The sequence below is a fragment of the Antechinus flavipes genome, chromosome 3 (assembly GCF_016432865.1).
Source record: "Antechinus flavipes isolate AdamAnt ecotype Samford, QLD, Australia chromosome 3, AdamAnt_v2, whole genome shotgun sequence".
NCBI classification, from domain to species: domain Eukaryota; kingdom Metazoa; phylum Chordata; class Mammalia; order Dasyuromorphia; family Dasyuridae; genus Antechinus; species Antechinus flavipes.
The window spans coordinates 87,825,863-87,852,717 of record NC_067400.1 but is presented as its reverse complement, the minus strand read 5'-3'; the positions used below and the strand labels follow the sequence as shown (position 1 = coordinate 87,852,717).

Here is a 26,855-nt window from a genome sequence, read left to right as displayed (position 1 = left end):
AGACAATTTCATCTGTAGAGATTACACTTGGGGGACAAAAGAAAACTATAGATTTACCTGCACTCTGGTAGTGTGCACAAATACACACACACATCTATAGGTCATTCTTGCAGATCAGATAAGTGGTAATTTTTTTTTTTTTTGTACTGCCACAAAGGACTATCTTTTATACAAATTATGAGGTGCTAAGAAGAATAAACTAATTTTCTTCTTTGTCCCATCCTTTTTTCTTTCCTATTTTCTTTCTTCATATCTTTCTGTCCTTTTTTTCCTCATATAATTTTTCTCCTCTGAACATTATTTCACGCCATCAACTTAAAAAGGGAAATGACTATTTTACAGATATCTGAAATAATGAGAGTACTCTTTCCAAGGGCTTTCCTTCCCTAAAAAGGAAGGAAAGAAAGGAAGAAAAATGGAAAGAAGGAAGGAGAGAAGGAAAGAAAAGAGAAAGAAAGAATAATGTTTCTTGAGTTTTATATCTCCGTTTTCTAAGATCACCCAAGTTGCATTCCCAGCTCAGAGTAAGGAGGGCTGATGGTTGACAATTTGATAATTGCTCACAAGAAACTGACCTTCTATCAGTACACAACACCGGCCCTGGATACATACCTTCTTGTCATACTTGTCCCCACACAATATGACAAGAACTAGACAAAGACCTCTGGCAACTTGAGTAGTTCTGCTAGGGATGATTTCAGGGTTAGCATGATATAGAACAGATAGCAAAATGTGCCAGAGGATGGAGGGACTTTCAGATGAATTTAAATAGCAAAACAACTTTATATGCATCGATTTTGTTTCTGTGACAATGGCCAAAAACCTTGAGAACATGAATTATATCTTATACTTGCTCCTTGAAGCTCACAAATGATAATATTGAACATAAAAAGTATTCAGTAAATACTGGATGAATTGAATCAAGAATTTTTTTGTTTCTTTTTGAAACCAAGCCTGTATCAAGAAATAAAGGGGACTTCCTTTACCAATGTAATGGGTGCCTTCACCAAGCCTTTTGTCTAGGACATAGAATAGTTTGCTCATTATCACACAAGCAGTATTTGCAACAGCCAGGACTCAAACTCACATCTCCCCTTCTCAGAAGTCAGCTTAACTTCCACTTACAGAATGGGAAATGTCTAAAGCATCTTTGTTCCAATATTCTTTACTACAATGTGCTTCAAACCGTGAGTCTAACGACAGACCAGGGCAGAGCCACAGAGGAGGATGGCGAGGATGAAAGGTGGCCACCAGACACGGGGTGGTGAGAGGATGACGGCTGAAGGACTCTTCTCTGAGAAACGACCTGGGCTGGGGCCGACCAGGACATAAGGGGACACATGCACTCAGATATGACACAGCCATAAGCCCAAGCCAGTGTCAGAGCTGCGGGGGCTCTGTAAACAGGCTCAACAATCGGGAAGCAGAATTTCCCATCAGCATCTCCTAAAAGGCCCGTGCTGACCCCAGAGACAATAAAGACCAGAGTCGGGATTCTGCATCCGGGCTCAGGAGGGAGGCTCACCTGACACAAGCTGCTGCCCCGCCAGGCCCACTGGTACCATCCCCAAGTTGTTCATGGCGGTCGCCCAGGCTGTTGGATCAGTGACAGACATGTTCAGTTGTGTCGTGTCTATTGCTATACTTCCCAAACCATCAGCAGCTGCGGGGGGAAAAAAAAAACAATAACAACAACAAACAAATTATAAGTTGGAGTCAACAGGCAAGAATGTTTGTTTTAAAGGAAATTATGTTTCCAGAGATGTGAGGCTTCATTTACCACATCCCCATATCACCAAAAAATAAAGCACAATAATCTACAGCAATACTTTCCCCAGACATAAACATAAAGAGTTTCTGAATGCGTTCCGAGAAGGAACTTAATGACATGTAGTTTATATTATACACAACGAGCTATTACTGAGGCACCCCTGGAAAAGAGGAGAAAAGTACTTCCTTCTCCTGGTAAAACAACATTAGTTAAGTTACAGAAAAGCAGGCACGTTGGAGGAAAAAAAATTGCATATTTGAAAGTCAGAAAAATCTGTTTTCTTTCCATCTTTTACTGCCCTTTATGTGACTCATTGTCCTCATCTGTAAAATGGGGACACCAATATCAGTACTCCATGGCTTCAGAGTGTTGTCATGAGGACTAATAAAGCACAGGAGGTATGATAAACAAAGCAGAGATTTTTTTCTTTTTTTTTTTCTGAAGACATCATCTCAATTACCAGACTAGAAATAAAGATATTGGTTTGCGTGTGTTTTTGGAATAGGTGTTTCTCAGGGACTAAAAGTTTTACAAATAATTATCAACATTAAAATTCTGTTCAGAATATTTCATTTCATAATTCATTTCCAATGCCATATATATGTATGTATATATGTACACACACACACACACACACACACACATACATATCTATCTATCTATCTATACACATACTTTTAAAATTAAGTCTTCCTCTCCTTTGGACTTCTCATTTCACTAATTTAAAGGAACTCAAGTATATATATATTTAAAGCAGTAGTCTACAAACTCATTTTGCATTCTTATCAGAGTCAAGGAGGGAAGTAGTTTTTCCAGTGGTACTTGAATAGCTACTGCTATGGATGCCCAGTTTGGGTTAGATTATAACTCAAGACCAGGTTGGGTGTACAATAATGAGTGAAGGTCAAATAGGGGTGTGTTGGACTACAAATGGTATGGTTGGGCTGGAGACAAGTCAGAGGACTAAACACTGAAGGGGGAAATTCAATCCATTCAATTCTACTCATCTTTCACCCTGCCAACTGTTGGAGTCCTGCACAACTCTCTTGTCCCGTAGGGGATCCAGCTTCTACTTTGAAGTCTGATTGGAGAACACATAACTTACTTCAACTTCTTCTCAAGAAAGACTTCCATGACCACTTTCTCTTTCACATACACACACACACACACACACACACACACACACACACACACACACATTCAATTTGGTTTAACCCCAAGTCTAGCCTTTATGAGGCTTACTGCCTGATTTTCTTTAGATCCCAGAGAACATGGGTCATTGCTTATTTTCACAGCTATGCAAAGATTCCCAAGGAAAGCCCTATGATGAGGTTGCTAAGGTTCTTGAAAATCACTGGTATTCAAAGTCCAGTCTTTACAAGGCTCACCGCTAATTTCCTTTAGGACCCGGAGAACATGGGTCATTGCTTATTTTCATTATGCAAATATTCCCAAAGAAAGCCCTATGACAATATTGCTAAGGTTCTTGGAAATCACTAGTATTTACCTGCAGCCATCATTTGTGTGAGTTCTTTGGGCTTCTCTTTGACACTTTCAAGTCCACGATCATCGACTATTGCATTATATACACTTGGAAGTGCAGGAGCCCTTTGGTTAGTTGGTGCAGGGTCCACAAGGAGATCATCAGGCTCTATAAAGAGGGGATGAAAAGACTGGTAAGAAACTAAATCCATTATCCTTTGGGGTTCAAAACAAAAGCCATATGAAAAGCCCACTTCTAGGCAAGACGCCACTTGCAGGAGTCCAGATAAGTGTCCCTAACCAGGGGATATGCCATTTGTGTCCTGTGCTAGGTTGATGATGAGAACCATTTGTGAAGATGTCAGGTATCCTGCCTTCAGCTCACAAGTCTTCACACATGGGATCTTAGATGCAGCTCCTCTGCAGATTTTTCTATGTACACACACACATCAGTGAAATGGAGCTGACCAAGAATTTGGCTTTTATGTTAAGAACTAAGTCACCCTGTAAGTTTAGAGGACAGTTGGCTATTAAATATTTGTAAAGATAAAAAGAGCTCTAAAAAGTGTTTATGAAAAGAAAGAAACTGCTCTAAAGCATCATGGAGTACAGAATAGGAAAATGAATTTGTAGTCAGGAAGACTCAGAGCCATATTGCACTGGTGAAACTTACTAGCTGAATGAATAAGTCACTTCTACTTTCCAAGTCTCATTTTCCCTATTTGTAAAATTAAGATAATAATCTCTATAGGGCCCACTGCACAAGACTGCTATGAGCCTCAAATGAAATAACTTACATAAAAACAATTTTTATAGATTTTAAAGTGGAAACTGAAAAATGAATGAAATGCAATAATAGATGATGCCAGATCCTGAATAAAAGATGATAATTTTCCTTCCTTAAAAGTCTTGGGTCTATCTGGGATGTATAGAGATATGTTTGTTTTTCCAATATCTGCTGGAATATGCTTGTAACCTAGACATAATTTGACTTAGCCTGGATGTTCTTTGAATCTGAAATATATGTTGATTTATTTTAATGGTTCAAACGAGAAGAAAAATCATGTCATTTTAAAAGAAGTGAAACATATGGCATATCAAATAGCTTCAAGCCAACAAATGAGAGGAAATATTTCTTTTCTCCCACTCACTGATGTCAGGAACTTTTTTTTTCCTCTAAAAGCATATATGTCACTAATTGATATCAATGCATTCCTGAGAATTAGACATTATATGGTCTGTCTAAAGGACTAGGTGGCCTTGTTGGTATGGCTCTTTACAGAGTAGTGCAATAGTTTATTATAATACTATCCAGTGGTTGGGTAGCAGGAGCTAGTTGCAGAGAAACAGAAACATGAGTCACCTGTGTGAGTAGAAGTTCTAAAACCATGATTTGTGGACACCGAAAACCCCCCAAACTATTCCCACTGTCTTTATGAAGTGACAAGTAGTATTGTCTCTACTAGTAGGAAATGCAAGACATATTGGTTTCCTCAAACATACTTCAATGAAGGTAAACTGTTCGTATCCATCCAACATTTCACTGTGGTAGCAGATTGTACTTAGTATACATATTTTACACCAGGCAATTAAACTCTGTTACCCATATGACTCTGGGACTCACTTATATATTGTGCAACAATTAACACAGTCAGTGACTGCCTTAGACAAAAAGACTCCCAACACATAAAATAAATTTAATTGCAGAGGAAATGATGTACCTAAAATACTCTTTAGCTATCCACAATGCCACCAAAATCTGAAAATTCTGTCCCAATAAAGCCTCTTCTGTTCACTACTGCTTAAACCTTTCGAGAATGTGCACAGCCAAACGGACTGAAATTTGTTCATTCAAACTGCCCAAATGTCCCTGATATGGGAGCCCTTTCATTTGATCATTTCAAGGTGAGTATTTATCTTACTTATTTCTCTAAATAGGAGTAAGTTGGATAGCTTCCCAGTTCAAGAAGCTAGTTGTATTTGCACCCAAGTGTGCATATATCACCTTTTCCCTTTATCTAACAAGTTTTCAATTGTGAAGCCTCAAAAGGTTTTACAACCTTGGAGATGAGAACTTATCTGATTATCTCTGTAGTGCTTAGGACGAAAGTCCAAGCCAATTACAATCTTGTCTTACACCTGCCATTTTCAGAAAGTGCTGTTGGAACAGCATTAGCTTTCCACTGTGCAAAGTGTTTGCTAATGGTTGACATTTTCATGATTGGAAGAACACAAAGGGAATTGGGCCTGGAATCTCCTCGACAAGGGAATCACTTGAAATGTAAAATATCCAGGTATCACTTGATTTTCTGCCTATTGGTGTGTGTCTGGGCTAATCCAGCTCTGTTTCCTTGCCCATCATACAGGACCACATAGTTTCACTGAAAAGAGTACTGAACAATCTAAAGTTCTCAGAATTTAAACCTGGATACATTCCTGAAGATTTCTGTAATCTGGGTCACTCACTTGGTCTTTCTGTGCCTTAAGTTCCCCTGGTTGTATGAATGTATAGAAGTTCTCCCAATTTCCCATACATCCTCCATGGTTTGGGCAATGTTTTTGAAATATAATTCTGTGATAGATGAGGATATATTCAGTCATATAAAGTCACAATTTTTAAAATTCAAAATTAATTTATTTTTATTTCAAATGGGAGTGTTTGGTATATATCTCTTTTAAGAGTAGGATACAATCATTGGGTCACAGATATTCAGAGATGAGGAAATTAAGGCCCAGGGAAATTAAGGTGACACTTTAATAAGTCATATGACAAAATCACAAAAGTAGTAAATAATAGGGATTTGATTTGAACCTAGTCTCCCTAACACTAAAGCCAAGGGTCAATTCCTCACACCAGGCTAAGAAAAGCAAACCAACAAATCTACAAAGTTTTGAAATCATTGGCTTTGGAAGAAAGGTACTACATTTAATAATATTGGTTGATAATCAGGGAAATGTTTTCCTCCCCCAGTACCTAATTTCCTTTTGATTTAATAACTCATTTGTTCTGCATTATCACTGTATTGTTTATAATAGCTAGCATTTATACACTACTTTAACTTTTATAAACCACTTTATAAAAATGTGTGTATAAATCTTCATATCTATATGTATATACATGTATCTTTGAACATAGACATACATATGTGTTCCTATATATACACATGTACACAACACACAGAGATGCATGTGTATATACATATATGCTATACTTATATGCACATGTGTGTATATGTGTATACATGTGTGTATATAACACATTACACACACACTCACCCACTAAAATTTAACCCTTGTTAACAACTTTGTGAAACACATTCTCCTGACTTTGCAGGTAGGAAATTATGGGGTAAGAGATGATAAATGATTGGTCCTAAGTCACATTGCAAGTAAGTATTTGAGATGGGATTAGAACTCAGCACATTTTGACATTCAGAACAGTACTATATAAAATTGTGTCTTATTAATAATCAGTTCTAATGTTTATAATTTTGACTTTCAGACCAGCACTATATAAAGTACTCTCTTACTAATAATTAGTAATAATATTTATTAATAACTATAAAGATTCATAAAGGTCTCAGTTTTCTAATTTCTTAACTTAGAAGTAAGATTAATATTCCTAGGGATATTTCCTTACATTATTGAGATGTGGGGAGGTTAAATTAAAGTTTATATAGGATTCTGAATATAGTAAATGCTAATTATTATTACTATTTCATTTTGGAGCGCAGCTTTTCTATTAAGATATCCTGGGATCCCTCTGTAGTGGTGGGTAATTATGTAATTAATTCTGAAATAGTAAGGACCACATGTTTCCACAACTAACTCCATGAGTAACTGCCTAGCAAGCTGATGCCTTGAACTCTAACAAAATGTTAAGTGACTTTTCTTTGTCTCTTTACAAAATCATTTGAAAAATAAAACTCTGCCTTTGACTCTCTGTAGTTACCTAACTTCTGAATCTCCAAAGCTTTTAAGAAATTCTTCATCATTTAAAAATATATATCATAAATAACAGCATTCTTCAGTGCTTCAGAAGCATTCTCCTTCCTCATCCCCTCCAATCGTCCACCGTGTTAGAAGATTTGAATTTGAGTTTAAACTATGTTCCTCATTAACTACATGACTTTGGAAAACTCACTTTTCCTAATTCAAATTTTTCTTCATTAACATATGAATGATTCTACAAGGTACTACCCCTTCCACAAGATTGTTCGGCAAAAACAATAACAAAACTTGTAAGCTAAAAATAATGGATATATGAGCTATTACTACTATCATCATTATTATCATGGATATAGAATCAAAATATCATAATTGACTTGATACCAGAAACTGCTCTCTATTGGTACGGTGAACAAGGAAGTACAATTTTGCAGCTGTTAATGTAAAACCTGCAGCCACAAGTCATGTAGCCCTTAGATTTTCTACCATTCAACCCAAGCCTTTGTTCCTCTGGTATATTCCCAGTCCCATTTGTGATATATCAGTAACCCATATGTTCGTTGTTGTTCAGTCATAGCCAATTCTTCCTGACCCCATTTTTGAGATTTATTTGGAAAAGGTACTCCAGTGGTTTGCCATTCCCTTCTTGGGCTGAATGAGAAATCAAAGTGAAGTGACTTGGGTTCACATAGCTATAAGTGCCTGAGGTCAGACTGAAGTCTGCTCCAGGCTAGCTGCTCCACTAACCAACTCATTTACCTATTTATAAAAGTTAAATCTCAAATCGAAATGCTGCTTTAAAGAAAAGCAACTGCAGTGTTGAATAATGCCTGGTTAATTTATATGATGATTTCCTAGTATTTTATTTTAGCTCCAGTCCAGATCTCCACAGAAGTCTGATTCTGAGATTTCATCATAGGGTGAAAATGACATGTATTTTCAGGGGTTACCATAAGCTATGGCAGGTCTACCAAACAAGGAAAGCTTGGATTATGATAGAAGTAACAGCCTATTCTGTCATCCAAGATACAGTATACTTAAATAATAAGAGATTCATAATGATCAAGTTGTCCACTAGTTATTAATTCACTGTCCATGGTGATTCACAAGACAAGAGTTACCAGGGAGCACTCCATTCTGGGCACACCAAAAAAAAACATCATTTATGTGACATATAGTTTTCTCACTTTCTAGTAACTACTTTTATATGGTCATTTAAAGTTTTCAAAGCACCATATTTATAGATATTTGGACCTTACAATAATCTCAAGAGGCAGGTATTAAAGGTATTATTATCTCAATTTTACAGATGAAGAAACTGAGTTTTACTCAAGCAGTTAAAGTGATTTACTCATAGTCACACAGTAAGTACCAGAAGCAAGATCTGAAACTAGGCTTCCTGACTCTAAATAGAGAAATCTATTTCCTATGTCAAACTGTCTCCTATAATCAAGATTCGCACAAGCAAAACAGAGCAAAATCAAACCTACCATGAAGAAAATTACAATTTATGTACCAACATCTGTTGTGGAGAAATAAGGTGTAGAAAAATTATATGAAGTAGTTGATAAGCTACTCCAAAACAAACCAGCACATCTCTTGCTAGAAGGTGACTTCTTTATGAAGGTAGGCAGAAGAAGAGAGTGAAAAATGTTTAAAATATATATATATATTAATACATCAAAAAGTTGAGAATCTTGTTTATTGCTCAGAAGCCACATGTGACCATGAAGACTAAATTTAAAAAAAAAAAAAGAAAGTTTAACTATGGGGAAAAAAAATCAATATTTGGGGGCTAGATATGGTTAAGCATCCAGTATCACCTGGGGAAAAAAAAAAGAAAATGAATGTACTTTAACAGACAAAAATTGACTATGTGTGGTCAAATCACTAATTAGTTGAAGCAAAAGTCAAAATCAATAAAGAATTGGAACAAAGGGTAATAGGTGAGAAGCCTCAATATCTCCATCCTGACCTATTATAAGAAGTCACTGGCCCTCAAAAATGGCATCAGGGGAAAAGTACAGCCAAAACAACCACTTTTCAGCCAGCCAACAAGCATTTCTAGAACATTTACTATGTGCTAGGCCCTTGAGGAAATGCTGGTGATCAAGTAAAGACAATCTTCTTCCCTTAAGGGCCTTACATTCTAATGGGGGGAGGGGGAGAAACTACAAGCAAATAGTGATTAGACAGGGTAAATGGGAGGCAGTCTCATAGGAAAGGCACTAAGGAGATTTGTCATCGAAGTCAGAGAAGCTAGAAGATGGAGGGAAGGAGGGACGGATTCCAGACATGAGAAACAGGAGGTATAAAAGGAGAGAGTGTGTCTATTGCTTGTGAGGAACAGCAAGACATCTGATGGAGTCTCAGAGTGAACACTAACTTTGTGATCAAAGGAGATTCACGTCTGAATCTTGGCTCTGCCATTTTAGTGCCCAAGTGACTTTAGGCACTTAAGACAGAGTCAGGAGGTGAACAAGTATATATAGAGAAAATTTTATGAAAGCTGGTCTTTGATTAAAAAAAAGGCACTGGGGATTGATTTTTCAAGATATTCCAGAGCAGAAAAAATTCCAAGAAGGACACACATGATTTGTCGAACAGAAAGGGCAGGAGAAAAGGAATGAGTCACACCTCATCTCTATAAAATCTTTATGAAAATGTTCTGTATACATGCACATCAAGAATACTTTTGATGAAAACAGGAAGAGAAAAGAGGAAGTTATTTGAAAATGATGGTCTTAATGGATCATCATCTCCATAGTCCTAGCATTATGGAATCAGAAAATTTTATAGTTGGAAGGGACTGAGTGAGCCACATGCCATAAAACAGAATCTTTGTGACTAAGTTAGTCAATCCATCAATCAGCAAGCATTTATTAAGGACTTATTATGTGCCAGGAACTATGTGAGGCTACAAATAGAAAAGGGAGACCTCTCAAGAAGCTCCATTATATTCTTTTTTTTCTGTCCAAGTGGCCTTCTTCCCTCCGTGTGTGTGTGTGTATTCTGATAACATCATTTCCATTTCTTTCTCTATGAATTTTTCACCCCAAATACTCACCACAATACTATCCAATGAGTTTAAGAATTTTTCACATTAGAATAACTTCTTGACATTCAATGCCTCTCTATCTCACCTTTCACCACTTCTTTTAAATAAAATACAATATTCCAGGGTCAAAGTTCAGTCACAGGTCCCACAAGACTCATCCCAAGTCACAAATGTACAATGTCATATATAATTGCTTTTTTGTATTAGCTTCTAAAGCTAATTTGTTCATACTTGTATAGACATAGGTTTTATTATTGATTCCTTTCTTGGATTTGTTCTCCTGTGAATTTCTGTTTATTTCTATATTTTGTGGCTTCTCTTTACAGCAGGTTTTCCCTATCCCTTCTAGTCTTAACACCTTTGGATAGGATTTGCAGAACTCCAGGCACATAGTAGCCTCCCCTCTCTCCCCTTTCTCTCCCCCCCCCTCGCCCTCCCCCCCTCCCCGACATAATCAATATGGCTAGAAGCCTGTTATTTTTGTATTTCAAGCCTGAGGACAGAAATTTTTAGACACTGTTTTGTTAAAACAGCTCTTTCACTTCTCAAATCTGCCTATTCCTTCCAAGGGCCTTATAACACTGTTAAAAACACCACCCATCTTCCAGGGGCCTTCAGTTTCTTGACCAAGATCAATCATCTATAGATAAGAAAGTTGCCCAGGATCCTTGCGGCGTTTTCCTTTGTGACTACAGGAAGCTCGAGAAGTGGGCAATGGTTTTATGGTCTGGTAAGTCTTAGGAGTTTCCTTTTTGTCCCGTCTTGAACACATGAGCTAGAAAGGCAGCAAATCTAATTCTAGAATACTGAGAGCTTCTTCAGTACCCCAGGCAGTCACCAATTCCCACTACTAATCTGGGTCTTGCCTGATATCTTCCTGACAGTACAACTGCATTTCTTTTAGAATATACAACTTCTCTCTTCAAAGGAGACTCATATTTGTTTCTTAACTCTCAGTTTTCAGCAATCCCTTTTCCTCCCCTTTCTCCTCTAAGTGAAATTCTTCTCCCCTTCAACCCGCTGAGAGGTCAGGATTTGTGAGATGCTTCATTCAATCCATTTTCTTTTTCATTCTCCCATTGAAGCCATTCTTCAGTTTTATTAAAGGAACACTTAGTTCTCCCAGATAACCTAGAGAGTACAGAGGTACTTCTCAAGGCCCTTTACTATTTCTTCTGGGAGGAGGCCCAACCTGTAGTTTGGGCATAAATGATAGTAACATGGCTGTGACAATACCATATATCACATACTCTTTGCAGGTCACTACAAAATCTGCCCTGCTCTCCATGCTCGTTGTAAAACTCTTAATCCTTCTCATCCTGCTAGTAGCTCCCCTGGAGAAATGTCAGTTGATTAGAAGGTATAGACAATATGAGATCTGGCTATATTTGTGGGGTTAGATTTTTTTTTTAAGCATTTGCTATACTGGAGAAAAACACAGCCTTAAAGGCTCTTTCTAACAAGTTATCTGCTATGCATATGGCAAAAACATTCAAGGTTTCAAGAATCTCTGTAAGGAAATATTATTTTGCTAATTGTTTCAAGTCCAATGAGATTGAAGATTATTCAAAAAAGATTAAGTTAACAAGAAAAACTCAATGGATAAAGAATGCTTATAAGCATAGATTTTGAGACATAGTTAGAATGGCAGCTTAATGAATTTGTCTATTGGGGCTTATACCTTGGACAGATGCTGTAGCTGGACAAATGAGCTAGGTCCACAAGGGAACAGCTAGAGGAGAGCAGCTGAATTGCCTTTGAGGAGCTGCAAAGTATTTTTAATGATACCAGGCTGCTGCCTGCCACAAAACTCATCTTTTAAATCACAAATATTCTTCCTGTGACACTATAAGATATGTGAAACACATTATCAACTATGATCCACACAAAAGAGATAAGATGGAAGATATTATTGAGGACATGGAAAAGAGAGCTGACCAATCATCATCATGAGAGAGGATAATATGGCAATTTCAATTATTTCCATTATATTAAAAAATATTAAAAGACTTTAAAAAAGGCCTCCAGTACTTGGGTGAATCCTCTAAGGAACATTTCTAGAATGACATATTTAGAACTACAGGGGATGGGAAAACTTGCTATATTGTGATCTTCATTGATGAGAGAACTATCTCCATAAAGTGTAATCACAAACAAATCACATAAGTAAAAGCCTAGAAATAATGGAAATGCAGTTCTGCCAAAGACCAAATTATTTCTTTTATAATACTTTCCTTTACAAGATGAATTCTAGGACAGAAGCTAGCATTCAATGTCATAATCATTTTAACAAGGGTATTTATATTTAATTTTGAACTGGATTAGGCCAGTCTTGCAAATAGCTCTTGAAACGCATCCAGGATCCAACAATTACATTTGACCTGTACAATCTACATTGGCCTTTCTCATATTTACAATCCAAACTCCTCCTATTCCTTGCAACTGTTCCCTAGAAGCCAACTTTGCCAGTATGGGTCACACCTACAGTTGTACCACCAATATAAGATATCTATTAAAACCAAACAAAAAAGAAAATTAAAAGGAGAGGTAGGGCATATTCAATTTATTTGCAGGCCTCCTGCCTGATTTTCTTTGGCCCTTTGCCTGATGTCCTCTGAGCCCAAGGCACATGCTAACTTTCATGGATGAATAACTTTAGTGAGTGAAGCAGGTTACTCATCCCTCATAAAGGATCCAGGCCAAATGGGGCTTCAATTGCTTCCCTCCAATATGACATCAGGTCTGATATATAAACATGTTTTTTGTTCAACACTCAGGAATTCTTTTATGTTTTTCAGAAACTATTCATTTCCACCTACAAATGGTGCATATTTATAGTCAAAACAATTCTAGATTCATTCAGTTCCACTGTTCATTCTAGTTCCTGAGAAAATGCCTTGCTTTAGTCTGTAAAGCAAAAAGAACATTGTCTTTAATATAAAGAAATATTTTTCATTACAGAAATGAGTCTTCTATAGGATCTATGAGAGGCATAGTCCTAAAACTACCCTAAATTATCTAATTCGTTTAAAGAAGGGAAACAAAGTAGTAGAAAAAAGTGATGTATCAGTTTAAGTTGTGTTACAGGCACAGTCCAGAAGAACCATGGCATATTCCAATAACAAAAATAATTTGTAATCGAAAAGCTGGACAAAACATGGAAGACGATTTGTCCTGGCATAAATGAACACTTTTACTAAATTACATATAAAAGACATAATTTAAATGGTTCCATGGACCAGCATTTGCTCTGATGACTAAGATTTATGTATCACATTCAAAGCAGTTGATGTACATTATTTTATCTGAACCTCACAAAAAACTCTCAGCAAGTACTACAGGACTTATCGGTATTTTAGATGTTACAAATCTGATGTGCAGAGATAATAAATGGATTGTTAGAGTGGAGAGTAGAAGAGTCAGTTGCCTTCAAATATCTGAAGAGTTATCATGTGGGAAAATGGGATGATATTTGTTCTGTTTGCACTAAGAAGACAGAGCTAAGAGCAATAAGTGGAAGTCACACAGGAACAAATTAAGTCTTGATGTCAAGAACAATTTCTTAATTTTTTTTTGTTATTTAGTCCATTTTAGTCATGTCCTTCCTGGACATGGCTAACATAGGAACTGTTTGAGAAGATCAAGGGGGAAAAACTATTAAAAAGAAACAATAAAAAGGTGAAAATAGTGTGTTTCTATCTGCATTTGATCTCAATAGTTTTCTCTCTGGATGAAGATGGCATTTTCATTCCAAGTATATTGGAATAGTTTGGGATCACCACAACACTGAGAAGAGCTAAGGCTATCATAGTTGATCATCACATAATATTGCTGCTATTGACACAATGTTCTCCTGCTCATTTAATTCAGCATCAGTTAGTTCATGTAACTCTTTCCAGGCTTTCCTGAAATTAGCCTGCTCATCTTTTCTTAGAGAATAATAATATATTGTTATATTTATATAATATAAGTTATTCAGCCATTCTCCAACTGATGGGCATCCACTTAGTTTCCAGTTCCTTGCCATGACAAAAAGGGTTACTATAAACATTTCTGCACAGGTGAATCCTTTCCCTTCTTTTATGATGTCCTGAGATACAGACTCAGTAGTGACGCTGCTGACTCAAAGATTAGTTACAATTTTATAACTCTTTGGGAATAGTTCCAAATTACTCTCCAGAACGACTGGATCAGTTCACAACTCCACCAACAGCACATTAGTGTTTTTCCACTTCACCCCCAACACTTATTTTTTCCTGTCATCTTGGTCATTCTGATAGAGTGGTACCTCAGAATTGTTTTAATTTGTATTTCCCTAATCAATAACGATTATGAGCAATTTTATTCATATGACTATAGATGCCTAATTTCTTCATCTGAAAATCGTTTATATACTGTGCCCATTTATCATTTGGGGAAAATGACTTACAGTCTATTAAACTTGACTCTATTCTGTATATATTTTGAAAATCGTTACTTTGGAATGAAATAGGTTCCTTCTCAGTGGAGAACATTCAGAAGAAGATGAATGATCACCTAGAGGGCATGATATAATAAGGATTCTTTTTTTTTAAACTATGCTATACATTAATGGGAAATCTCTTAAAATTCTATAATTCTGTATTTTCTCTATGATGATACAATTAGTATACACTGGAATTAAAACCAGTTCTCACTGAAATTCTAGGTCTACCAGTCTTTCCATTAAATAAGCCACTTTTAACAAAATCAAAGAAAATCTGAAACTTGGGATGGGATGGGGAAAATACCATTAACTGGGGACATTTAATAATAACCGTTTACTTTGCTGTGAACTTAGAAAATGTGGGAATAGTTTAGTTGGAATGGAGAAGAGAAGCAGTTTATAATTTTGCACTGAAATTTTTTAAAGTAAGATTTTGAGGCAGCTGGGTAGTACAGTGGATAGAGCACACAACTTGGAATCAAAAAGACCAGAATTCAAATTCTTGATCAGCTTACTAGCTGTGTAACCCAGAGCAAGTCCTTTAAGATCTCCCACTTTTCTCATTTGTAAAATGTGTACAATAATGCCCATCTCTACCACACAAGACTGTTATGATGACCAAATGAAATCTGATTTATAAATTTTAAAAGTTCTATATAAGTGTTAGCTATTATTAATAGCTATCAATAATAGCTTTGTTGTTTAGTTGTATCCAATTCCTCATGAACCCATTAGAGGTTTTCTTGGCAAGGATACTGAAGAATATTTTGTCATTTCCTTCTCCAGCTCATTTTACAGATTAAGAAACTGAGGCAAACAGAGTGATATAGCTTTTGCTACTAAGTGTCTGAGGCCAGATTTCAAAGCAGGTTTTCCTGATTCCAAGCTTGGTGCTCTATCCACTACACTTTACTGCCCCTTAGTAGTAATAATTAATAACTGTTTACTTTGCTTTGAAACTTAGAAAATGTGGGAATAGTTTGGAAGAAATCAACCAAGATAATGACAGAGAAACTTGGACTCTTAACAGGATTATGGTCAATTAAATAAAGTTTGAGTCAACCTAAAAAGGTAATTTAAAGCTATTAAATGTGTCAAGATTTATTTCACATAGGAAAGTGATCAGATGTTACCCATTTTTACTTTCAGGATAATTTAAAATAGGATTAAACTGTGGTGGTGGTGATTTGGATTAGATTTAAAAAGCACTTATTAAAAGAAAGTTATTTCAGATTGGGAAATCTATGAAACCTCCTTATAGGAGGGGAAGGATAGCCTCATGTTTTGAGAATGTCATAGGCAGACACATGAGCTGGGTTAAATTTGATTCAGTTAGACATAAACCACTAAAAATATGTTGCCCGAAAGTCATAAAATTGATGGATATTTCATCTTCTCTCTCTTGGTCCTTCTATATTAATTGAATTAGTTCAACAGTAATTTATTAATTCAACAATTATTTATTAAGTGCCAGAAGCAACATGGATAGAGAGTTGGCTTTGGTCTCAGGAACACTAGCATTTTAATCAAACTCTGATTCATATTTAAAGTTTCACAATCCCAGGTAACTCTTTCTCCTTCTTCCCTTATCTTTTAGACCATAAGTTACAAAATAGTGGCAAATTTATACCCTCTAAAAATAACACATCAAAAAGGCAGTGGAGTAAAAACAGGTCCTGCCTTCAGGGACCTTATATTCTTTTGAAAAATGTTATATTTTTAAGAGGGAGAAACATTCAAGGAGTGATCTTGAATCTGAATCTTAAAGAAAGCTAGTTATTCTAAGAATATTTGAATACTGAGTATTCAATTTGAATATTTGAAGAACTGAGTTTTTTAGATTTAGGTTTCTGTTAAAAGTGTAGGTAATAAGGAGCAAATCACACCATTGCACTAAGTAGCATAAACCAAAAAAAGATATTATTTCTGAAGTTTTAGTTTTAGTTTAGAGAGACAAGGAAGCCAGCCAAGATCTTCCATTTGGAAGTCCATTTCCAAACTGAGGTATGATAGTATTCAATCTGAAGTTTTAGTTGTCTGAAGCTAATCAGCAGAACACAACAAAAGAGCAAGTTTTGCCTCAACTCTATTAACACAAGCTACTTTGCAGAACCAAAAGAAAGACAAAAAGTCAGACAGAGAGAGGGAAAAGGGGACACACACACACACACACACACACACACACACACACACACACACACAGAGAGAGAGAGAGAGAGAGAGAGACAGAGAGAGAGAGAGAGGAGAGAGAGAGAGAGAGGGAGAGACAGACACAGAGACAGAGACAGAGACAGACAGAGACAGAGACAGAGACAGACAGAGACAGAGACAGAGAGACCGAGACAGAGACAGAGAGACCGAGACAGAGACAGAGAGACCGGAGAGAGACAGAGAGACCGGGAGAGAGACAGAGAGACCGGAGAGAGACAGAGAGACGGGAGAGAGACAGAGAGACCGGGAGAGAGACAGAGAGACCGGGAGAGAGACAGAGAGACGGGAGAGAGACAGAGAGACCGGGAGAGAGGGAGAGAGACCGGGAGAGAGGGAGAGAGGAGAGAGGGAGAGAGGGAGAGAGGGAGAGAGGGAGAGAGAGAGAGAGGGAGAGAGAGAGAGAGAGAGAAGAGAGAGAGAGAGACACCGAGACAGAACGAGAGACACCGAGACAGAGAGAGAGAGAGACACCGAGACAGAGAGAGAGAGAGAGACCGAGACAGAGAGAGAGAGAGACCGAGACAGAGAGAGAGAGACCGAGACAGAGAGAGAGAGAGAGAGACCGAGACAGAGAGAGAGAGAGACCGAGACAGAGAGAGAGAGAGAGAGAGACCGAGACAGAGAGAGAGAGAGAGAGACCGAGACAGAGAGAGAGAGAGAGAGACCGAGACAGAGAGAGAGAGAGAGAGAGAGAGAGAGAGAGAGAGAGAGAGAGAGACCGAGACAGAGAGAGAGAGAGAGAGAGAGAGAGAGACCGAGACAGAGAGAGAGAGAGACACCGAGACACAGAGAGAGAGAGAGAGAGAGAGAGAGAGAGAGACAGACATCGAGAGAGACAGACATCGAGAGAGACAGACATCGAGAGAGACAGAGAGAGAGACAGAGACAGACAGAGACAGAGACAGACACACACACACACACACAACACACACACACACACACCGAGAGAGAAAAATAGAGAGAGAAAAGGAGAGAAAGAAAGAAAAAGAAAGAAGAAAAAAGAAAGAAAAGAAAACTAAGAAGTCAAATTAAAACAAAATTTAAAACAACAATAAAAAATCTGTCAGATCAAAGTTAGAGCCAACACGTGATTGGGGTGTCTTTTACAAAATCAGCTGCTAATTTCCTAAATTCTAACCCTTCCTGGCAGCAAATGCTGGGTCTTCGGCAGGTTACAATGATGCTTCTTTTGTGAGGATTCCAGCAGCTGCTGCCTGAATGAGCTAAGTCTATAAATAACAGAATCTTGAGACCCATTAAGTGAGGCATTAGTGATAACAAAGGCACATACAGTACTAAAATAGTGAAATCACTGGAAGGAAGGGGGAGTGTTAGCTTGGCAATGCATTGCCAATAATAAAAGGCAAATCTGCCCATTGCTTAAATACAAAATGCCATTCTAGACCTGTGATTACAGCCTCCATTTTTCACTTTGTCTAGCACCTGATTTTAAATTGTAAATCATTCACTTTCCATCTCAGGCAAGGAATGGTTACAGAATAAATGATAAGGTTTCACCCAATGACATGTCAGTCTTTGAAGAACTCAACATTAAAAATAAAATTGAGACATGACCAGAAGGCCTCCCTCTGAAATCATGCAATCAAATGAAATGACACAATTTGCTGAAGAGATGACTTCAACAGGATGGCCGCACAGGAGATGGTGAACAAAGCCAATTATCTTTTGATTCAGGGAAAAACACTCCATGGAATTGAAAAGAGGAGTACAGAACAATGGTAGGAGGAAAAAAGGAAAATAACTTGGATGAAATCTTCATTCATTCATTCACTCTCTCTTTCTTTCATTTATTTATAAAGAACCCACTCTGCATTCCCAAATGGAGGAAAAGAAGCAAAAAAGTAGAATAGTTTTAAATTCTGAAGTTCCACAAAAATATCAATTATTATTGAGCATGAAATGTTGATCATTCAAATCATTCTCTTTGTTGATAGAGAAAACTCTCCTACAATGTACAGACTGGCATATATTACAGAGTCTGCTTTTCTAAGTAGATCTACTGCATGAAAGAAAAACAACCAAATGGAAGTGCCACATAACCCCTGTCTCAAATTGTAAGAGCTCTTAAAAAAAAAAAAAAAAAAAAAAAAAAAAAAGCAACCCAGGAGTAAAAATAGCATTGATTCCATTAAAATGACTGCACTCCCACTCGAAGTAATCTCTGTCAATCAGAATGCCATTTGTGATTACTTTAGATTCATGGACTCTTAGTATTAAGAAGCGTTCCTTTGGTCAACCTGCCACAAATGCAGCACAATGACATGAGCTCCTTTCTCAGCTTCAATGTCATCAATGACGGTGGACACTTCTTTGAAGGCAGTTTATTCAATTTAAGGGCAGTTTTAGGCTGCCTGAAAGTCCTTCCTTGCGGCGAGACAGAATCTAAAAGCTGAAAGAACTAAATTCATCCCTCTCCTCTAAGGTTGATGAAAAAATCTGGGCAAATAGTCTAATATCACTTTTCTATCAGTACAACAAGGATTTCAGGACTTCACAGTTACCTGAGCCACATATTCAAGCCCGTGAAATTAAATGAAGACAAATCTGTCAAGAGCTGGCCGCCCTTCAATGGATAAAAGCTCTTTGTTTTTGAAATGACAATCCTCATACAACAACAACCAAGACTAAAAAAATAGTATTGTAGGCAGTAAAGGAGACATTTGGGGTATACACAGAAGCTCAAAAACCCTGATGAAGCTGCAGGCAGAGGGAACTGAAACAGCAGCTGGCAATTCTGCAAGGGGAGAGTAGCTCTTTGGAAACAAAGGCATCAACATGACATCGAGTCTCTAAGGCAGGGTTGTCAATGGTGTGAAGTCTTGGAACAAGTAGTCCCAACCACCCACAAAAGAATTTTTGCCTATGTACCCCACGGAGCTATATATTGGTTACATATCACTCCTTTCCAGCCATCCCTGCAAACGGCAGCAATCGCTTCTCCTGTTGAAGAAAGCCGGCCATAGATAAATTTCTGGTTGGTACCATTTTGTCCTGGAGCTTCTCATTATTGCTCATTTTATGCTCTGACCTACCCATGGAAAACACATTATGCGATGAGGTGGAACCTTTTAATTGCAGAGGGTGAATAACCAGCCCTCCAATAACTGGGGAACTTTGGTAAATGAGTTATCTGGGTTTCAAAATACCCTGTGTGCCAGGACTTAAACAGTGGAAATGTGCCTGAACCCAAACATGAAACAGAACGAAACAGAGTGTAGCCAGTGTAAACTAGTGGCACATCATAATTAACTTATGTACTGAGAGGGTCACAAAGAGCATAGTGAGTTACCCTTTAAACTAATGTGCTCTTAATGATGTCCCTGCCACACTTTGCATAAAGAATCTCACCCCTGGCTAAGCACAGGCTGACCAATTTTGGCCAGGTCTGCCTCTCTCACCGTAACTCGGACCAAGACAACTTCTTGCTTTGTAGCTAACCACAGTACTCAAGGGCACAATTTCTGCAATCCCAAGCACTCACACACTGAATTGGAATACTGATTGAGTTTGCAGAGCCTACCTGCTCCTAAAATTCACTTCAGGAAAAAAGAAAAGAACTCCATGTTTTGTTATTTTTGTATAATTACAGAGAAATTACTGGGGGGAGAAATGGGAAAGAAATTGATCTTAAAGAAGCAAGATGTGAAAGGAAAAAAAAAACCTGGCCCAGTGTGCTACATATCATTTTAGGTTGACTTGGAGCATTAATGTTTATTTATGGTTTTATTATTTATATAAAAAAGAAATTATGCTGAATGTGTTTGCTGGGAATTATAATATGTTGCTATTACTATGATGGTTTGTTATTTTCACAGCTAGATAGTTTAAACCCAACCAAAACAAATATTTTAGAAGAATTCCCACTAGCATTAGCACATTTTCCCCCTTCTGGTCCTACTTGGAGGGAAAAGAAGCTTTTGTTCTTTAAGTCCATTGACCTTCTCATTCTTGAGCATTACTTACTTTGATGGTTTATTATGAAATAATTCCTACTCTGAAATAATGAGTGAGCAAATGATTAGCAACTGGGAGGTAGTTAAGAAAGTGAATTGCATTTAAGAACTATAGGGTTTTTACTTACAGATATAAACCAGATTTGAATTTATTATGCCTATTATCTCTAAAATAAGTATTTCATTGGCAACAATAGAGTGAAAAGTTATTATTAATAATAATGGATAATTATCACTAATAAAAACAATTCACATGTACAAAGGTTAGTAAATATTAAGACCAAACTAACTTAAAATCAAATATTTTGATAAGTAGTTTTGTAGAATTTAAATTACTCACATTATTGATTTACTATTTAAATTTTCAATTACAAATTCTCTACCTCCCTCTACCCCTTCTCCTCTATCCTTTTAGAAGCCTAAAAATAGTATATCCATTATACATATTTCCAGATTAGCTATGCTGCAAAAAGATAAAGAAAGAAAAAACAAACATGCTTCAACCAGTGCTTGGAATGCCTGAGTTCTCTATCTAGAGGTACAATGTGATTTTTATCATGAGTTCTTTGAAATTTTGATTATTGTGTTGATCAGAGTTGCAAAGACTTCCATACTTAATTATTAATTCAATATTGATGTTACTATGTACAGTGTTTTCCCAGATTCTGCTTACTTCCTTTTGCATCTGTTCACACAAGTCTTCCAAGGTTTCCCTGAAAATTTCTCCTTCATCATTCCATATACCATAAAAATATGCTATCACAAATCATTTTAAGTTTTAGAAAATCATTCTTCTAGCACTCATGTGAGTCAGGTAGTTTAAATATTATTTTTTATTGTATAGATTTTACAAAAAGGTGTTAAGTGATTTATCAAATACACAAATGGACATAACTTCCATATTCCAGTAAGTATGTGAAGACTTGGACATACAGACACAGTTGTAAACACTATATGCACCAAACTCTAAGTTCTATGCACTGGAGGAAAAGTCTTGTAATGTCCCTCTTTGATGAGTTTTTTGGAACAAACTCACATACATTCACTCCCTTAGTCTTGATGACTATTTAAGTCATCAATCCTTTGTTGAGAATACAGAATAGGGTGACTGGGAATAGCATTGGGGCAATGATAGAGGAAGATAGGGGAACATGACAATTAATTTGTTAGGAAAGCCAGCCAGAGACAAGTGTTCCTTTGAGTTTTCAGGGAGTCAGGCAATTCCAAAATACTCCAAGAGTGTGGGTACAAGAACAGAAAAGGCAGAAATGACTCAGTCAGCCAAAGGAATGCATATCTAACTTGTTGGTTAAGCATAGTCTCTTATGCTCTAGACATGTGAATTCACAATGGAAATTAGGACATAGTAGATCAGAGATTAACATGGGGTACATGATAACTCAATTTCAATAAACAAATTTAGCCTATGTTTCATTTTCACACATTTAAAACATTATTATAGTTTATAGACTTCAACAATCCAACAAATGCATTATTACACACACACACACACACACACAAAATGAAGAATATCTGTATTAGATTATGGGTCAGATAGACCAATAAACAAGCATTTATTAAATATTTCTTTGTGCCAGTATTGTCCTAGGAGGAAAGATTTTCCTCCAGGAGTCATCCCTGAGGTTCTCTTATGATCCACGTTGATGGCAAGATCAGAGGGGTAGATGAGTTCATTCCCTGGTACCTCTACTTTGCCTGATGTTAGCTATTTAGGAGCATTCTGATTCAGCTTACACTCTGGATTCTTCCATCTGTAGCTGGTTAGTTCATTTGGTTAGAGGGCAATTGAGGGCGAAGTCAAATATCTGAACCCCATTTAGCCATTTAGCTTTGTTCTTTTCTACAGCTACCCTCTGTACTAACTTAAGCCAGCTGTCTAGAAAACATCCACTATTAGTCACAAAGGGGACCAGATGAGAGTTGGTGGATAAGTCAGCACAAATCCATTATTAGAAAAACAGTGCAAAACAACTTTCTCATAAATGTGGTGTGCATCTTACCTAAACCTACAATTGGTTTGCTTTTGGCCAAGTGTAAGCTGGGGAGAAGATCAAGCACATTTCTATCAGAAAATGATCCTACTTCTGGCTGATGCTTAGCATGAAACAGATAATCCTAATCTGAAGCAACAAAGTCCTCCCTCTCCATTGTTCTCTGAGTAAACTGCTTTGCTTTTAACCCAGGGCTCCTACACTCATAAAAAGCTTTCTTGCTTTGTCCAGAAATTGGACACTTATTTTGATGACTGGTAAATTTCTAGCTGTGATCCTTGAAAGGTTTGGCCACTTGCTGATACTAACGCTACATTAGACTATACCATCTTTATCCCATCAAGGTTTGTTGACTCTCTTCTTTGGCTGAGATTCACAATATAGTCTTATTTCTAGTACTTCTAATCCGTCCCTCTGCCAAAGGGTCCCAGCAGAATCTAAAGTATTTTCAGAAAGGAAAAGATAATAAAACTAGAAAGTCAACTTGTGAACTAAAGGACATCAAAAAGAACGATAGGATTTAGAGCTGGAAAGAAGTTGAGAGAAAGTAATACAACCCCCACATCTTACAGAAGATAATGATATTCATAAAGAAGGGATGCACCCTTCTAGGTAGTAAGTGACAGAGCCAAGGTCTTCTGACTACAACACTAGTGTTTTTACAGAAAATAATTGCAGAAATTTCCAAAAAACTTAGACAAATTCGCAGTTCCATCAAAACCTGGAATATGGCATGCTGCTTTCCCACTACAGACAAATCTGTACTTATTAAGACTTCATTTACAAATGACTTATGCTACTATTTACTCCCCTCCATGACACTCCTTCCTGCCTTGGACACCTTGGCAGTGGTAGTTGCCAGTAGGCTAGAATTACTGCTCTCCTAGGTGCTGAAGTTACTGATACTCATGGAGCTTGATCTTAAAATCCAACGCAGATACCATCTTCCCACGTCCCTAGCCCCAGCCTCCAGAATTCCAATATCTCAATCATTACCTAAGGACTATCACATTTCTAATCATGCAAGCAATCATTGAAAGACATTCCTCCTAGCCTTAAGTGAAATGAGTAGAACAACAACAACAACAACAACAAAAAAAAACACTGTACACAGTAATAACAAGATTATGTAATGGTCAATTGTAATGCACTTGCAAGTCAAGACAATTCCAATAGACTTGTGATGGAGAGATCCATCTGCATCCAAAAAGAGGACTCTGGGGACTGGATGTGAATCACAACATAGTATTTTCAACTTTTGTGTTGTTGTTGTTTGTTTGTTTTTTCCCCCCTTTCTCAGTTTTTTTCTTTTTTGATTTTTTTTTTTTTTTTTTGGCGCAGCATGATAAATGTGGAAATATGTTTAGAAGAACTGCTATACTGGATCACTTGCTATCTAGGGGAGGGGGGAAATTTGGAACATGGATTTTGCAAGGATGAATACTGAAAACTATCTTTGTATGTATTTTGAAAAATAAAAAGCTATTATTTTAAAAAAGAAAAGAAGGGAGAGAAAAACATTTTCTCAATTCCTTTTTGGAGCCAAGCTTGATCATTCTAAGTATACATTGTTTAATTTTAGTTTTTGTTGCTGTATTCTTTCCATTGGTATTATTCAGTCCTTGGGTATACTGCTTTCTTAATATTGCATCAGCTCTGATGGGGTGGAGAGAGGGACTTTACAAGTCAGCTGGAGTCTAGTGGAAAAGCACTAGTTCCAAATCAGAAGAACATAGGTCCAGGCTCTAACACTCACTAGTTATCTGACTCCTGGTTTAACACTTCACATCTTTTCACCAAAGCGGTGGCTAGATGAGATAGTAGATAGATTGGTAGGCCAGAAACCAGGAGGATCCGAGTTCAAATCCAATCCAAGACACTTACTAGTTCTATGACCCTCAACAAGTCACTTAACTCTATCTGCCTCAGTTTCTTCAACTATAAAATGAGCTGGAGAAGGAAATGGCAAACCACTCTAGTGTCTTTACCAAGAAAACCCCAAATGTTGTCATAAAGTGCTGGACATGACTGAAAGCAACTGATCACCACTACCATCATCCCCATTTACAATTCTTAACCCTTCTCTCACAGGATTATTGTAGGGAAAGTGCTTTGCGACCCTTAAAATATTAAATAAGTGTGAGATGACAAAAGCTTTTATTTCCAATTCAATAAGTATTTATTAGATTGCATCCAAGATACTCTGCCAAGTGCTAGAGATTCAAATAACAGCAGCAGCAGTAACAACAAAAAAAATAATTCCTGCCTTCATGGAGCTTACATTCTACCTGGTCTAAATCCTCTTAGAAAAATGGATAAATATTTCAGAATATGACCAACCATCTGGCCTATCTACCCTATATGCTTAATTGCTCATCAACCTACTAGAGTATGAGTTTCTTGAGAGGAGGGATTGACTGTCTCACTTTTCTCTTTTTGTGTCTAATGCTAAGCACTAAACTTTATTTTAGTTATTTTAGTTAATTACTTCAAACTAGAACTCTCAAAAACCCTACTCATACTTCCAAACCAACTACCTCCAATTGCCAAAAACCTTTATATAAAGTATCAGTGGATCATTATACATTCTGTTGCGTTCATGCATTCCTATAGCATTTGGTTTGATTGTTAAGACATCTTAAATAATTCTAATTCTGGCAAATGCATGAAAGATGGTTTGAAAGAAGAAAAATTACATTTTAAAAAGTGAAGCAGCAAGTTAAATGTTTTGAGGGATAGCATGGTAGAAGTTCTACAACTGAACTTCAAGTAGGACAGGAATACCACTACAAAGTCCAGCTACATGATTAATTAGAGTCGAAAGACTTTCTGTGCTTCAGTGGATTATACAGGCCAGTGAAGGTTTCTAGCCTAATCATGACTTATTAATCCAGCACACTAAATTCAGGGTAATGGCTAGTAGTGGCAGGAATCTTATTGTGATGAATTCCACCATTAGATGACATTATTGGGAACATTAGAAAGATAGGAAGGATGTGTGAGGAAGGGCAGGAAATTCAAGGGAACTGTGAATTAATACAGAAAATGAACTGCAGGATAAAACAGTAGATGCAGTCATATTCTTCGCATAAAAGCATGTTGAGTTCAAATGGCTTCTTTATAGGCACACTAGGAGCCATGCTGAGTTGAATTGCTGAAGTCTGTTTATGAGTAGAAAGAGTGACATGCAGAACTACATCAGCACAATGTAATGGCTGGAAATTCACATATGAAATTCAAGAAACTTGAGGAAACTTCATAATGACAATGTGATCATAGTGGTGCCCTATGGAATTGCACATTCTCATTTTTTGCATTCTCTTGCAATCTTATGACTGCATATATTTGAAACTAAAACAATGAAAATATATTTATGCTACTGTATAAGCAACAGAGACTCAATGGGGGGATCAAAAGTAATTAGAATTGTTTAAAGATTAAAAACAATGGAACCCCTGAGGTATACACGATAATAAGGAGAATGAGAAACAAAAGTACACAAATAAAGGTGATAAAAGGCAGAATGTGACCAGGGTAAGTTAATGATGCTGACAAAATAATTTGTGTAAATTTAAGATGAGGGACATCACTTATAGATATTCAGTAAAAGTTTTCTGGAGGAAGGGATTACTTGAGGTAAGCCTTGAAATAACAGAAGGACTTCAAGTTTGGAGATACTAGGAATTCTAATGAAAGGTTTGGTTGGAGAAAGGAATAGTTTAAAGTTAAATAGTAGGATAATTAGATGATTCAAGTTACTCAAGTTATCTTTCTCCCTTTCTTTTTTTCCTTTCCTGGCCCCCATTATTTACATGCCTACTTATACTGCAGTAAATACTCATTTCCAATAGGAGTCAGGGTTGGACATCCTCCACAACGTGACAAAAACCTCTGACAAGCACATTTCTTACTCTTTTCTGATTTTCAATAAAAT

At 37.0% G+C, this 26,855-nt stretch overlaps 1 protein-coding gene across 3 annotated transcripts in view; it reads right to left on the bottom strand.

Moving 5' to 3' along the window:
* ENOX1 (ecto-NOX disulfide-thiol exchanger 1) overlaps positions 1-26,855 on the bottom strand; it is a 345,774-nt gene that overhangs the window by 265,212 nt on the left and 53,707 nt on the right. For all 3 annotated transcript variants that reach the window (XM_051983858.1, XM_051983857.1, XM_051983856.1), the window contains 2 exons: positions 3,279-3,422; positions 1,526-1,663 (listed from right to left, as the gene is read on the bottom strand). In XM_051983858.1, coding sequence (XP_051839818.1) covers positions 1,526-1,663; positions 3,279-3,291 — 151 coding nt within the window. In that variant the 5' untranslated portion in view covers positions 3,292-3,422. The remainder of the gene's footprint in view (positions 1-1,525; positions 1,664-3,278; positions 3,423-26,855) is intronic.